The sequence below is a fragment of the Fukomys damarensis genome, unplaced genomic scaffold (genome assembly GCF_012274545.1).
Source record: "Fukomys damarensis isolate Sample0158 unplaced genomic scaffold, DMR_v1.0_HiC HiC_scaffold_16, whole genome shotgun sequence".
Classification (NCBI taxonomy): domain Eukaryota; kingdom Metazoa; phylum Chordata; class Mammalia; order Rodentia; family Bathyergidae; genus Fukomys; species Fukomys damarensis.
In genome coordinates this window covers 133,539,072-133,552,660 of record NW_022900928.1, presented here as the reverse complement: position 1 = coordinate 133,552,660, position 13,589 = coordinate 133,539,072, and the positions used below count along the sequence as shown (strand labels likewise).

At 54.1% G+C, this 13,589-nt stretch overlaps 1 protein-coding gene across 6 annotated transcripts in view; it reads right to left on the bottom strand.

The window, feature by feature from the left end:
- Mlph (melanophilin) overlaps window positions 1-13,340 on the bottom strand; it is a 35,923-nt gene extending 22,583 nt beyond the window's left edge. For 3 of the 6 annotated variants that reach the window (XM_010626134.2, XM_010626139.2, XM_010626137.2), the window contains exons 1-2: window positions 13,090-13,340; window positions 8,301-8,488 (exon numbers count right to left, since the gene is read on the bottom strand). In XM_010626134.2, the coding sequence (XP_010624436.1) occupies window positions 8,301-8,431 (131 nt within the window). In that variant the 5' untranslated portion in view covers window positions 8,432-8,488; window positions 13,090-13,340. The remainder of the gene's footprint in view (window positions 1-8,300; window positions 8,489-13,089) is intronic. The other 3 variants (XM_010626135.2, XM_010626138.3, XM_010626136.2) reach the window with 2 other exon arrangements.
- Between the last annotated feature and the right edge of the window lie 249 nt (window positions 13,341-13,589).

Below are 13,589 nucleotides of genomic sequence, written 5' to 3'. Positions count from 1 at the left end.
TAGGGGAACACGTCAGTGGGTGGCCAGGGAACAGGGGTCAGGAGGCCACCTCTGGTTCACAGTGGCATGATGCATGTCACCGATTCCTTCCTTGTTACTCATTCCATCGTCCACTCGTGGGGACAAGAGCGCCAGGCACAGGACAAGAACGTATTTTGAATGAGATAAAGGGGGATACAGAGACTCCATTCACAGAAGTTTTAATACACTGTATTTTTATAATTATCTTATTTTATTATTAGTTATGTTATTCACCTCTCATTATGCCTACTTTATAAATTAAATGTTATCATTGGTGTGTGGATGTGAGAAAAAGCAGCATGTATACAGGTTCAGCATGGTCCACAGTGTCCAGCACCCGTGGGGTCTTGGAACATCTTCTCAGGATGAGGGAGGGCTACTGTACTCACAAAGACTTAGAATAAGACTCCTGTGACAGCTGTGAAACTGAGAAAAGATGAGCAAATGGTTTCAGGAATCTAGAAGGAATATCGTCACCCCTGGTTGGAGTAGATAAAGCTGTGTCAGCCAGCAGCCTTTGCCTCAGAGAACCACGAAGCCCCATGGAAGGGCATTCCTACTCTCACCAAATCTGTATCCACCGGGGAACCTGGAGGCCACCCTACTCCTGTTGGGCTTGTCCAGCTTTTTCCCCATCAGCTCCCCAGAAAGAGTGAGAGTGGGGTGGATTGGGTGTAGAACCAGACAGGAAGGAAGAAGAGGACATTTGAGGTGCACAGCACCCAGGCTATTAATTTCTTCTTAATAAGAGGAGGCTCTGGAGGGTCCCTGAAGAGCTGGCTGGCCACTGATGTCTTTGGGTGCTGAATCTATACTTTGCTTCAGGTTCTTTAGAGCATAACTTCCTGGCTGAGCATGGTGGTGCACACTGTAATCCCAGAACTCTGGAGGCTGAGGCAGGAATATCGCCACGAATATGAGGCCAGTGAGGGCTAAACAGTGAGTTCAAGGCCAGTCTGAACTACATAGTGAGATCCTATCTTAAAAAAAAAAATGAAACAAAACAAAACAAAACAAAACATAAATTCCTTCTTCATAGCTGGAGAGCAGGAAGGGATGCAGAGAAGACCCGTATGAGAGACCAGGGGACTCTTTTTGGCTGCTGGGCACATAGCCAAAGCTGGGGCTGCAGAGGGTGGGGACAGAGCCCGTCACACACTGCTTTCATACCAAACACCAGGTCAACCAGATGTCCTAACTATCCAAGCATCGGCAGGAAAAAGGCCAGCATAAGGCCCCAAGTCAGGGCCACCTTCAGGAAGAGGTTTCCAGAATGGGATTCATCATCAGAATCAGGACACCTGAAGCAAGCTGCTTACTGTGCTCAGTGGGGTGCAAGAAGGCAGAGTCTCAAGGAGGGAGGGGAAGGAGAGGAGGAAGATGCCAGGCTGAGGTGGAAAGACCACCGGCTGTGCAGATAGAGAGTAAAGCGCTGGTTGAATAAAGATGGCTAGGAGCTCTGGGTGACAGTGGAGGGGAGAACAGAATTCCTACCATGGAATATCAAATCCAGTGATCTAGAATAGTGGTTCTCAGCAGGCCAAAGCACCCACCTATAATCCTAACACTTAGGAGGCTGAGGCAGGAAGATCACTCTGAGTTCAAGGCCAGGCTGAACTAAATAGTGAGACCCTGTCTCAAAAGAAAAAAAAAATGATTCTCAGCATGTGGTCTGGGGGCCTCTGGAGGGTCCTGAGATCCTTTAGGAAAATTTATAAGCCCAAAGCTATTTGAATAGTATTAAGACATCATTTACTTTTCTTTTTTTTCTCTTTGATGCCTGCACCAAAGATGCAAAAGCAATGGAGGTCAAAGCCACTAAGGTTTTATCACAAATCAAAGCAGTGGTACCAAACGGACTAGCAGTCATTGTATTTTGCACCAAAAAAAAAAAAAAAAAGAAAAAAAAAAGAAAAAGAAAAAGAAAAAAGAAAAACAGAGTTTCATTTAAGTCCAACCTTGATGAAGCAGTAAAACTTCTTACTCTTTTTGAATCTTGACCCCTGAGTGCATGCCTTTTTAGTATTCTGCAGGAAGAGGACACACAGTCTCTCTACTGAATACTGGAATACAAATGTGGATGTTTTGATGTGAGAACTGGGCAGTTGTCTGAATGTTGACCTGAACTGGGAACTTTTATTATAAATACCATTTTCACTTGGATGAAGAACTGAGAGGTAAACTATTCTGACTGGGCTGTTTGGCAGTTTCTTATTTTCTCCAAAATGAGCAAAGTGAGCCTGCCACTTCAAGGAAAAGGACCACAGTATTTATCGCCACTGACAAAATTAAAAGTTTCAAACACAAAGTAGAATGTTGGAAAAGGAAACTCGCTTGAGTTTTCTCTGAGCTTGACAGTTTCCAGCCTGGAGAGAGTTCTGTGGTTTCCCTTTGTCATGCATAATAAGACATATTCATTTTGGGACCTGCATTACTCAGTGAAGCAGTGTGTGTGCTAAATGACAGTGTACAGCGTCACAAAAATCACACATGGGTAGGAGATTCTCTCCAAGTGCAAGACAGAGAGAGTAGTGACTTAAGGTAACGGAGCAGGTAAAGGTCAGTGATCTCTCAGAGTCCACTCACAACCAACCTCGAGGAAATGACCAAGGGCTGGGTCTTCAAGTAGTAATGGAACACGGTGTCCTTAATCATCTGACAGAAGGCTGCAGGCTGCCCCTCCATTTCCCAGCTACAGATGTGTGTTAGGCTAGACCCCCAATACTTCTGCCCGTATAGCACACTGCATGCAGGGCAAGGTGGAACTCTGCTGACTTGTGCTACACCAGATGTTGAAGGGAGTCTTGAAAACATAGACCAATGCCACTCTTCTCAGTCACAATTTTTGCTTCCGAAAAAGTCATTTTTTCATAAAAAGGATGCTTTTGTAAAAGTAAGTGGCTTATTGCTATTATTCGTAAATGAATGAATAGACAAGACTCCTAATTTTAAGTCCTAAGGTAGTGCATATTGATAGCTGTAACGAACATAAATAACAACTCTGGGGGTTCTTGGTAATTTAATAATGTACAGGGAAACAGAGGCTTAATGGCTTGAGAATTGCTGGTTTTGAATTCAGTTTGCTTTTCCCTTCAGGGTGCAGAGAAAGGAATGCAGCGGCGGCAACAGAGAGGCAAATGAATCCTCAGGGGTGAGTGGGTCCCAGACAGTGGGGACAACAGGGGCATGGAGCAAGTGCTCTTGGGTTAGCCTGGGAACCACGTCAGGAGCTGTGATGGGGGGACACGGGGCGGGATGATGGAGTTCCCTGAATGCAGTGTCTCTGAGGAAAAGAGGGAGATGACAGGCGACAGCACGGGGCCCCCTGGCCATGGCGGGTGCGGAGGTGCCGAGAGCAGAGGCAGGGTGAAGTGGCCTCACCTACAGTCCAGCTCTGCCCTTCCTGGGGTGGAGCTCTGATGAGAGCAGGTGGCGTGTGTGAAAGTAAGGGGAGAGGCCCCTCCTCCAGGTACAGCAGCTGCGTGGCACGCGCTGCACTTGTGCTGGTGTCAGGGCCCTGGGGGTTGACGTCCCTGTGGTGCTTAGGCCACGCTCAGCAGGATGGGGAGCGGGGCGGCCAGTGGCAGTGCATGGCGTCCAGACCCCATGGACTCCATCACAGCAAGGGCCACAAGATCCTCACGCAGGGCCCAACCTCGAGTGAGGCCCAAACTCTGGGGGACATGAGGAGGGAGCTGAGGCCAGGTGGAGCAGGGGAGGGTGGGAGGTCAGAGGGCCCCAAACCTGTTTTCCTGCCCAGGGTGTGGGGATCTGGAGTCAGACAGGAAGCAGGAGAACTGCACATCTGGCACAGCTTGGCGGGGTGTGAGTTTCTGGCCACACAAGCAGGGACCGTACTAGGGACGCCTGAAGGTGTTCCCAGCTGGAGAATGCTGCAGCAGAGGAGCAGCAGAGCTGCTGGCCTAAGTGTGAGGGGCAGCCACCTCCATCACAGGAGGCCAGCCGGAAGTGAGGGGCAGTGGATTCGCACCCTGTGCCGCCAGACCAGAGCTCACACATTCCCGGTGCAAAACAACAACAATGGACCCCTGAAATTCAGGGGGGCTATGTTCCTAGAGCATCTGGGACTTGTCAAATTTCAGATACAGTCACAAAAATAGCCTATAAATGCCTATTTTTATAGTTTAAACTCTACCTTCACTATGCCTCTCACAGTTATGTAATTTACTTTAATAAAATACTGTATTAATAAAGGCTTAGAAGGTGCAGGGTGTTTTAGCAGCACCCTAGGGATCTTGGAGCTTTAAGAACAAAACCAGAACCCTGGAGACAGCCACAGGCGGCTAGAGCAGCCTGTTACATGGGTTGCAGGGCAGCAGCCAATCAGCAGTGAGGAGAACTGAACAATGCACTCAGATTGGCTCCTTGCAAACCTTCCACCAAAAAAATAATTTGCAGAGGATATTTGTGGTTTCCCCTTAATTTCAGGGGTTTCCGCAATTATTAGTTAGGTTCTATGGAAAAATTTGCGAATGACTGAGGCCATGAATTCTGAACCACGACATCATGGAGGTGCGCTGTATCTTACAGTTCTGGGGCCCAGACTGCAGGTCTGGACGTCCCGGGTCTGACACAGGGACTTCTGAGCTGAAATCAACTTGTGGCGGGGCTCAGTCTGACCTCTTTCTTCCTTGCTTCCTTCTTCCTCCTATTTATAAGGCTCCCACCATGTGCTGGGCCCACGCAGAAGATTCAGGGCAATTCCCCACAGCCAGCTCAGCTAACCAGCAGCCTTGATTCTACCTGCCACCTTTGTTCTCCTTTGCTGGGCTTAAAACGTTGCCAGACTCTTGGTATAGGGGCATGGTCATGTATCTCTTGGGGGTGGTGGCACGACATTGTACTGTCTGCCCTGGGAGGGCAACATCCCCGGGGTTCTGCAGGGAGTGTGGGAGCTGGGGTTTTACCCACAGCCAAGGGGAACATTCTCAGATACCAAACGCACACCCCAAGACACTTCTGAGAAGACAGCTTGAGGATGTGCTCCCAATGACTGAAAAGAGAGTCCAAGGAGGACCTGGATGACGGACATCCTGGCAACCAGGAAACCAAGGTTTCGCAGGGGACAGCAGGGAAGGAGGAGGAAGGGATTAACAGTGACAAGGGGTCAGTCACAGACCCCAGTCCTCGTGACATGGATCCATCTCGGGAGGGACCATGAGGGAGAGAAGTGTGCTGTCTCTGGAGGTCCTCCTGGTGGAACGGCCGTGATGGTGATGGAGATGACGTGGAGGAAGAAAGCAGTGATGCCTGGGTGACAGGTCACAGAGCCCGAGAGCTCCAGAGACTTCGTCAGTGGTCTTAGACCAAAGCCAGAGTTCAGGCCCTGAGCAGGCTGCCGATTTCCTGTTTTCACCTTGCTTTTCCAGCCTAGAGTTGCCCATCTGTCGGGCCAAGTGGCCCAGCTGAGGGGCCTTCCAGTTTCTTCTTCTTGCCATTTTCCCCTGAGCCACAGTCGCCCACGTCTCTCACTGAGAGATCTTGCACCGATTGTCTCAGGAATTCCTGGCTGTTTGCAGAGATTGAAACTCCTCCTTAGCACCTATTTGCCTTTCTGGGAAGGTTAACAGCCTAATATTTGACTTACGGGCTGTGCCCTTCAGAGCAGGGTGTTCCACGGAGCCTGAGGTGTGACTCACCACGTCCGTCCGCGATGCCCGTCTGCTCCTTCCTCCTGGCCTTAGGGCCGTCCGATCACTTCTGCTGCAGCCACAGCCCAGTGCTGCCCCACCGTGCAGGAAGCAGCTGCTGACAGGACTTTAGATAAGCACCAGAGCTAGTAAACCATACACTGAGCAGGACCCACCCAAGTGACTGGGCAGGCTCCTGTGTCCAGCTGAGGCTCCAGGGCTCGCAGGCTGGGGCTGCTCCCGTGTGTGCCCTCCAGGGGTCACTTTGGCACCACTGTGCATGCATGACATTAGCAATAACAGCATGTGATGACCTTTTACCGCCCAAGTGACAGGAGTGAGGGACTCCAGGGGCATTCATGGCGCAAGAGCCTGGCAGTGTCCCCAATGGGCGTTTCTTCCAGGTGGCGAATGGCTTGTTTCTCAGCAAACCTGGCTTCGCAGTGTCCCCTGCATGCTCACTTTGTTCTGTCCACAGCCTCGGTGTGTTCTCCAAGCCAGGCCGCCCAGCGGGTGTCCCTTTGGGAATACGTCAGAGCCATTACAAGCCAGGCACTTCCTGAATTGCTGCATTCACCACATGGAGGAACTGAGAGCCTCATTCAGCCGTGGTTGATTCAGGATCAAGAATCAGGACCTGGGAGAGGAGGAGCCCAAGGGGAAACACGGAGATGGGCTGAAAGCAGGGCTGTGGCAGCCACGCATGGTGACATTTATGTTGAAACTGGCTAAACACGCAGTATGAAATGATACAAGATGGGGAAGAGAGAGGGGGTTCATTATTTCAAAAGTCATCCCAGTTCAGACTGGGCGCCTGGCATGTGAGCCAGCCACTGGCCCTGCAGGAACATTTCTAGGCTCCAGGATGCAAAGGTCTTTGTTCTCTGCTGGTTTCTGTCCTGCTCTTTCCAGGTGCCAGCCCTGCTGGAGCAGAACGGGTTGCCACATGTGCTGGCCACCCGCCTGCTGCTGGCCTCATGACCATGTGCCCAGGGCTGCGCTCCAGGGGCCAGGAGGGACTCAGGCTAGGGGAGAGGCAGCTCCACCCTCAGAGACACCCATGATAGGACAGCAAACAAGACACAGAGGAGAAGCAACACAGGCAGTCAGTCCTCCGCTGACCCAACCAACGGGCTCTGCAGTGCCCACCTGTCTCAGGCTGTCTGCACAGGGAGGTCTGCTCGGCAGTGACACCTGCTCCCATGTCCTTGACCTCAGTTCTCTCTCAGCACATTCACAAGGTGCGATGGAAAAATAGAGCCAACGTTTAAATGTAAAAGGTTTATTATAGTAAAAGATGCTTTGCCATTAACCCCTCAAAGAATTCCTTATCCTGTCCTTCTGCCTCTTTCTGCAGCAGTTCTGCAAGTCCTCTCCCGCGAGTGTCTTTAGCTGCCTCGATTGCTAAATTTGGTCCTTTTGACCTTGGGGAGGGCCAGAAGTCACACAGTGCCAGGCCCAGTGCCCGACATGGATGAACACACAGTGCTGCATTCTCATGAGCGGCCTTTCTGTGGGATGGCGCTCGGCAGCAGCAGTCACTGTATTTCTGATCAGGGAAGAGGACTCCCAGAGCTGCTTCAGAAAGTGGTAAGAACGATGGGATGAGCGTGTTTGAAGTGAGAGAGAGGATTCTGAGGGGGATCCGTGGCAAGGTATCTTAATGTAACACATTATAAAGTGTAAATATTCAGCACATATTTTGAGCACCATTGGTCCCAGGACAACACGCTCGGTGTGGATGTGAGCCTCACAGGGCTCTGGGTGACTAAGAAGCCACTCTTGACCACAGGGCTGCCCTCAGCTCTGTCCTGGTGGTTCCTCAGGCCATGACCTTGGGGTCGCCCTTGGCTCCTCCCATCCTTGAGAGCCACATCAATCCATGGGATGACTTTTCTGCTCTTTCTTCCAAGTACCACCGACCACGTCTCCAGAGTCCACTGTCTGCTCTGAGGCCCCAGAGGAAGGCCTGCTTCACCTCCACCTTCCCTCTGACCCTCACCTCCATCCCAGCTCCCAGATCGATCTGCTCCCAACTCCAGGTGTCCTTGGTCAGCCGTGGCAGCCCTTCTGCTTGGCACATTCTCTCTTTTTTTTCGGTACCAGAAATCGAACTCAGGGCCCTGTGCTTGCTTCGCACATTCTTGGAGGCTCAGGCTGGGCTGGTTTCCTCACCTTCCACAACCTCTTCTTTACTGGCTGACCCAACCCACACACCACTCAGAAGCGACAACTGCAGGGCCTGGTGTGTGACAGGCACCCAGGTCAGGGGAGGCAGAAGGAGGCCGAGGGAGCAGGAGACAGTGAGGAGATGTGGCACCCACGTGTGGTCACGCTGCGAGGAGAGGAGCCCCTCAAAGAGAGCAGGAGCCGGCCTGTGCCCAGGAGCAATTGGACTCCAACAGCCGGGCACGTTCCAGGGACACCAAGAGCCCCTTGTGCCACCTCCAGCTCTGTCCACTCCCCACGGGCCAAGGCCCTGGTACCACTCAGTAGGGGAGGGCATCCTGGCCTGGGCAGAGTGAGGCCAGGCCTCAGGGGTGGGTAGGTGCTGTTTGAATGGTGAGGACACCAGGCCTGGAAGCAGAGCCCTTCCCCAGATCACAGCTCCCTGTCCACACCACTTACCCCACGCCTGTCTCTGCCCACCTGGGTGCCCTGGCTCCCGCACATGGACACTCACGCCAGGCGTTCTTCTTCCCGAGTGCGGAGGGCGAAGTCCCGCTGCACCACCTGCCACACGTGCTGGGCCTCCTCATCTGTGAGCTTGGAAAGGTCCAGTTTGCTGTCCATCACTGCCGCTGCCCAGGTCACACCTGCAAGGTCACAGTTGCTCAGGGACACCCGTGCCAGGAGGTCACATGTCCACTATGTCTCAAGGTAAGAGGAGGAGTGGAAAGTCACTGTCCCACATGGTTCCTAGGTGGACACGTGGTTTTCTGGACATGGGTGACCTTGAAGACCTCCTGTGCAGTTCGGTGAACTTCAAGGAGTCTCTGTGGAGGTTCCCACACTCAGATGTTAAAAGGGAATGGCTGCCAATCCGGGCCACACAGGCTCACCTCCTCTCCTTTCCCTGTGAGACACATGACAATGATCTCTCCACTGAGGGCCACAATTCCTTCCCTGTCCCAGGTTGTGCTTTGCCACAGGAGCACCAAGGTGTGTTCCATCCTGACAAAGGCCCTGTCCCTGACACTTTTAGTGAGGATGCCGCCATGACACTCACAAGAGTGCCGCCATGATACCTGCTGCCATGACACCCACCCACAGTGGGTTCCGGGGCCCCCGTGTTTGGAGGACAAGGACCTGAAGGCCAGCTTTAACCCATAATAAGTGGGTTCAGTGAGTCTTCCTAGGGACTAAAACCACTTCCTCTAGAACATGGGACAGAGATCCTGTCAGTGCGCTCTCTGTGGGAGCCTGAACATCAACTGGAAGGCCCAGCCTCCCTTCCAAGTTCTGAGCAGGAGGAAGTGTTCCTTGTAGAAATGTGCTTGCTCCATGCTGGAAATGTACTTTGATTTGGCCACACAAGGGGCCAGTTATGAAAAATGACATTGTCTAGGCAGATAGTAATTGAGGTGAAAATTCCCACAGAGCTCCATGGCTGTCCTCCAAACTATTGTGAAAATATTTTCTGTCTTGCAATAAGTGAAAAAACCTGGGTATGGCGGCACATTCCTGTGATCCCAGTGATGTAGGAGAAAGGGGGTGGCAAAGCCCTCGAGGATGGAAATAGGCAGGGTCTGTCAGTTAAGAGATCCCAGGACAGTGCCAAATAATTCCCAGGACCCCGTGTGTGGAACTTTTCGAGGCTTCCATGAGATGTGGGCAGCACAAAAGAAGACCAGGTGCCGTGGGGAGCCCCCTATAGCGACTTTCCACCATGGCCCATGCTGCTTCCCAGATGCAGGGTGTATTTTATTTTTGCTTTTGTCTTCTTTTGTCTCTTGTTCTGCCCTGCAGAGTTCACTCAGCAGAGTTGTTTTCCCCCATACTATTCACTGCTGACTTCTCAAATCAACTTTTGGCACTTTTTTTTTTTTTTTTTGAGATAGGTTCTATGTAGTCCAGACTGTCCTTGAACTCACTATGTAGCCAAGGCTGGCCTCGAACTTATGGCGAGCCTCCTGCCTCAGCTTCTGAGTGCTGGGATTACAGGTGTGCACCACCACACCTGGCTGACGGTTGAGCTTGGACTTTTGACGAGAAAGCTCTCCTGGGGAACAGACGAATTTCCCTAGAACACACAGCATCTGGTTTCTAAACTGGCATAGAAAGTTCTTGGATGGGTGACTGGATGGGTGACTGGGATGTATTCATTTTTATCAATTTTGAAAAAAAGTATCATAAGGACAGCATTCATGGGGATCCTATTTTCAGAGTGGCAAACAGCGTGACCCTCAGCTGAGCTTCTCCCAGCAAGGAAGCAGTGTCCATGATGTGGTGGTGTGAGAAACTTCAATCCTGGGTGTGAGGGAGAGTTGCGGAAACAGAGGGAAAAGCTCTTTCTCTTTCTAGGGGTGGTCAGAGGCCAGGGAGCAGATGCAGAGAAAGGTCCCAGGACGCTGTCACTACACACTGAGGACACCTATCCCCTCCTCTCCCCAATCCTTGTTTCTTGTAAGGCCTTGGTTTCTCAGCCACATATGCAGACAGCTGAAGTGGGAACCTGAAATGCAGGAGCCAGGGAGCCCGCCAGGCAGGTGGGGGTCTGGACACCCACAGTGTGGGCCAGAGGGGGGTTCCAGTGGGCAAAGTCCCCAGAGCCGTGGCCGGGTGTGCAGGGGACCCACGTGGAAAGAGAGGAAGTCTGGGCACGGCAGTGCACACTTGGGGCTTCCCATCACAGAAGGGAACACGCTCACGAGGCTCTGGGTTTTTGTTTGTTGGTTTGTTTTGCACTGCCAGGGATGGAACTCAGGGCCTCTGGTATGCCTGGCAAATGCCCTTCTGCTGAGCTACGCTCCAGCCCCCGGGCTTGTTTTGGGGAGTCAGGGTCACTGCCTTTCCGACGAGCGGAAAAGCACACACACATGGCGCAAGGCTAAGTCGGAGGCTCACGGGTTGGAAATCACCTGAAAAGCAGGGCCCTGGTGCCAACCTTCATCTCCTGCCCAAGTCCTTCTGGGCAAGAGGTTCAGAGAGCTGGGGTACAGAGAGGGTCCCCCAAATCTCTGCAGCTGCTTTGGAGGCTGTGCGGGAGTGAACAGCGGGTGACCCAGGCCAGCGTGGCTCTTTATCTTCTGGGACTGCCTCTCCCCATGCAGTGAGCAGCAGTGCAGAGGCTCTAAGATTCTCACCAATGATTTCCAGGAAGTAATTGAAAGTCAAGCAGATCTGAGAGGCATAAGCCAAGAGTCCTTGGCATTTGGGGACCTGCTTCCCAGCCCAGGGCACTGGCAGCAGGGGAGGGGCAGCTCCTGGGCCAGGCACAGTAGGGCCGTAGGTAAATCAGCACTCCCGTTGCCTCCACTTCACCATTCCCCAAGGTCGGGGTCTGCACCTGGTGCCCCACTGAGGAGGACAGGAGTGTGATACACCACACTGCTGAGGACAGGGCGCCCCTGGGTGTGTGCTGGGTCAGGGCAGGCACTGCCAGCTACGCTGTTCCGGGTTCCAGTTCTGGGCAGATAGTGCCAAGTCACGGGGTTCCTGAGCCAGAAGGCTCTTTCAGTTTGTGCCGTTAATCTTACTTCAAATCTTAGAGACATACGCCCTCCCCAGGGGTGTAGGGGTCCTAATGGGGGGGGCTTTGGGAGGGCCCTGCAGGAGAGCATGGAGCCAGTGTGATCAGCGGGGCAGCCCTGCCCCAGTCTGCTGGGTTGCGAGGAGGGCTGTCATCCTCCACGCAAGACCAGAATTCCTATTTGGGCCCACGGGGAAGAGAAATCTCAATTTTTTTTCCTCGGCTTAACCATCTGTGGGGCCAGCTTGGGACCAAGGAGCCTGGGAACCTGGGAACATAGCCGTTGCAAGGTGAGGGTCACCCACCCGAGCCAGCGGGAATTGGGGAACAAGGCAGGGTCCTCCTGAGATGCCCATGAGCCGGGGCAGGGCTCCTGCTCACTCAGGTGCTGGGCCTATGGCGTGGCCACGTTCCTGCTGACAGAGGTGTGGCAGAGGTGTCCATGTGGCACCATCTACTTTAACCCTTTGCCTCCTGAGCACTGCTCCCAGAGCTGGCCTGTGTGGTTATTTCTTGGGCAGGGCCTCGCCCGTGTGTGTGGTGGGCACACATGGCCCCTCTGGCTTTCGTCAGCAGCAAAATGAGCACATTTCCACGAGGAAGATATGTTCCCTTTCCCTCAGGTGAACAGGCCCCACCTGGAAGCTCCCGACCGGTGCCCTGCAGCCTGGCTCCCCTGTCCCCATCCTTCCCTCTGTGTCCCCCGCTCTGGAGGTTTCTGGTGACCTCGTACCTGTGGAGATGTGAGTTCTGCACTGCCTCTAGAGCGCAGCCCTGGTCTCTGTGTCAAGCCCAGGCTGGATGCACTGTGGAGCCAGCCTGGCCACCCCGGAGAGGCCCCTGCTCTGCCCGGGCTGCCTCCCCAGCCGACTGGGTGATGGTTTGGTGCCATGGCTCTTTGGACACCCAGCACAATGCTAGGAAGTTAGAATTGTGGAAGCCGTGATGGTGCAGGGAAGGGGTCCCCAGAGAGCTTCCAGAAGTGGCCTTAGAAAAGCAGCCAGCGGTCAGAGTGCAAAGGCCGTCCCAGCCACACAGATGGGGAGGTGTCAGATATTCCCTCCCCTGCCAGCTCTGTGCCTACTTCCAGCCCCGTCCCTAATTATTTTTGAGTCAGTGTGTGTTTGTGTGCGTGTGTGCGTGTGTGTGTGTGAAGCACACAGCCTGCATCTCATGGTGAGGCCCTCGAGCTCCTCATGTGTTTGCCCAGCGTGTCCCAAGTCTTTGGCCGACCTGTGAGGCACCTGCCACCGCCCCCATTTTCAGATGTAGTGCTGTGCTGGGCAAGGTCACCTCTTGTAGGGACTTGAGGTTGTGGGGACACAGCAGTGGTCGCACCCTCCCCTTGTCCCGCTCTGCACAGCAGACACATGATACCAATAGCTTGGGCTCTTAGGGGGCCAGGAGAGGGCAGGGCCCCCTCCTGCCGTGACCCCCACTCCTCTCTGCCCCAAGGAAGCTGAGATGCCAGGGGGACTTGGTCTCCCCAGACAGCCTGGGGCCCTGGGGTCCTGCCTCAGTCTTAGGGCTTCGGATAAAAACCACCCCTTCTGCCTCGATGGGTTCCAGGTCCCTCTGCTCAGCGTCCAGGAGACGCTTGCGGTGTGGGCCTTGGGGAGCTGGGGACCCCAGCACCAGGACCGAGGTCTGGAGGCAGTGCTGGGGCTTCTGACACCCGCGGGCCTGGGAGGCCCAGGTCCTAGTGCCCTTTCAGGGTGCACTCACCGGCCTTGCTGCTGGGGACGCTGGGCGTTTGCCAGGGCGGCCCTCGGAGCTGCTTCCTCCGTCCTGCGAGGGACAGGGCAAGGGGAGGCCGGGCGCACACCGAGCGCCCGGGCAGTGCCTCTCACTGCCCAGCGCGGGCCCCGCCGGTCACGTGGGCGCGCCCCGCCCACCAGGATCCCTGGCGCCGGGTCGGTCAGTCCTGGGGCGCAGTGAGTCGGGGAAGCTCCGCGCTCCTCACCCCAAGCCGGTCAGGCGAAGGGTGGAGGGAGGGAAGGACGGGCGCACCTTGCTGGGCGGGGGATTGGGAGAGGCGGGTGGAGAGGCGTGGCCACCTCGGCCCTTCCTGGCACGGGGATCAGCGCGGGCACCTAGGAGGCACCTTCCCACCTCTGCAGAGCGAACGCTGGTTCCTCCGCCTCACAGACGGAGACGGACTCAGCAGAGCGCCTGCTGGAGGCTTCGAATCCGGAGTGGGACTTTGCGCCCAGGGGTCCCCAGCC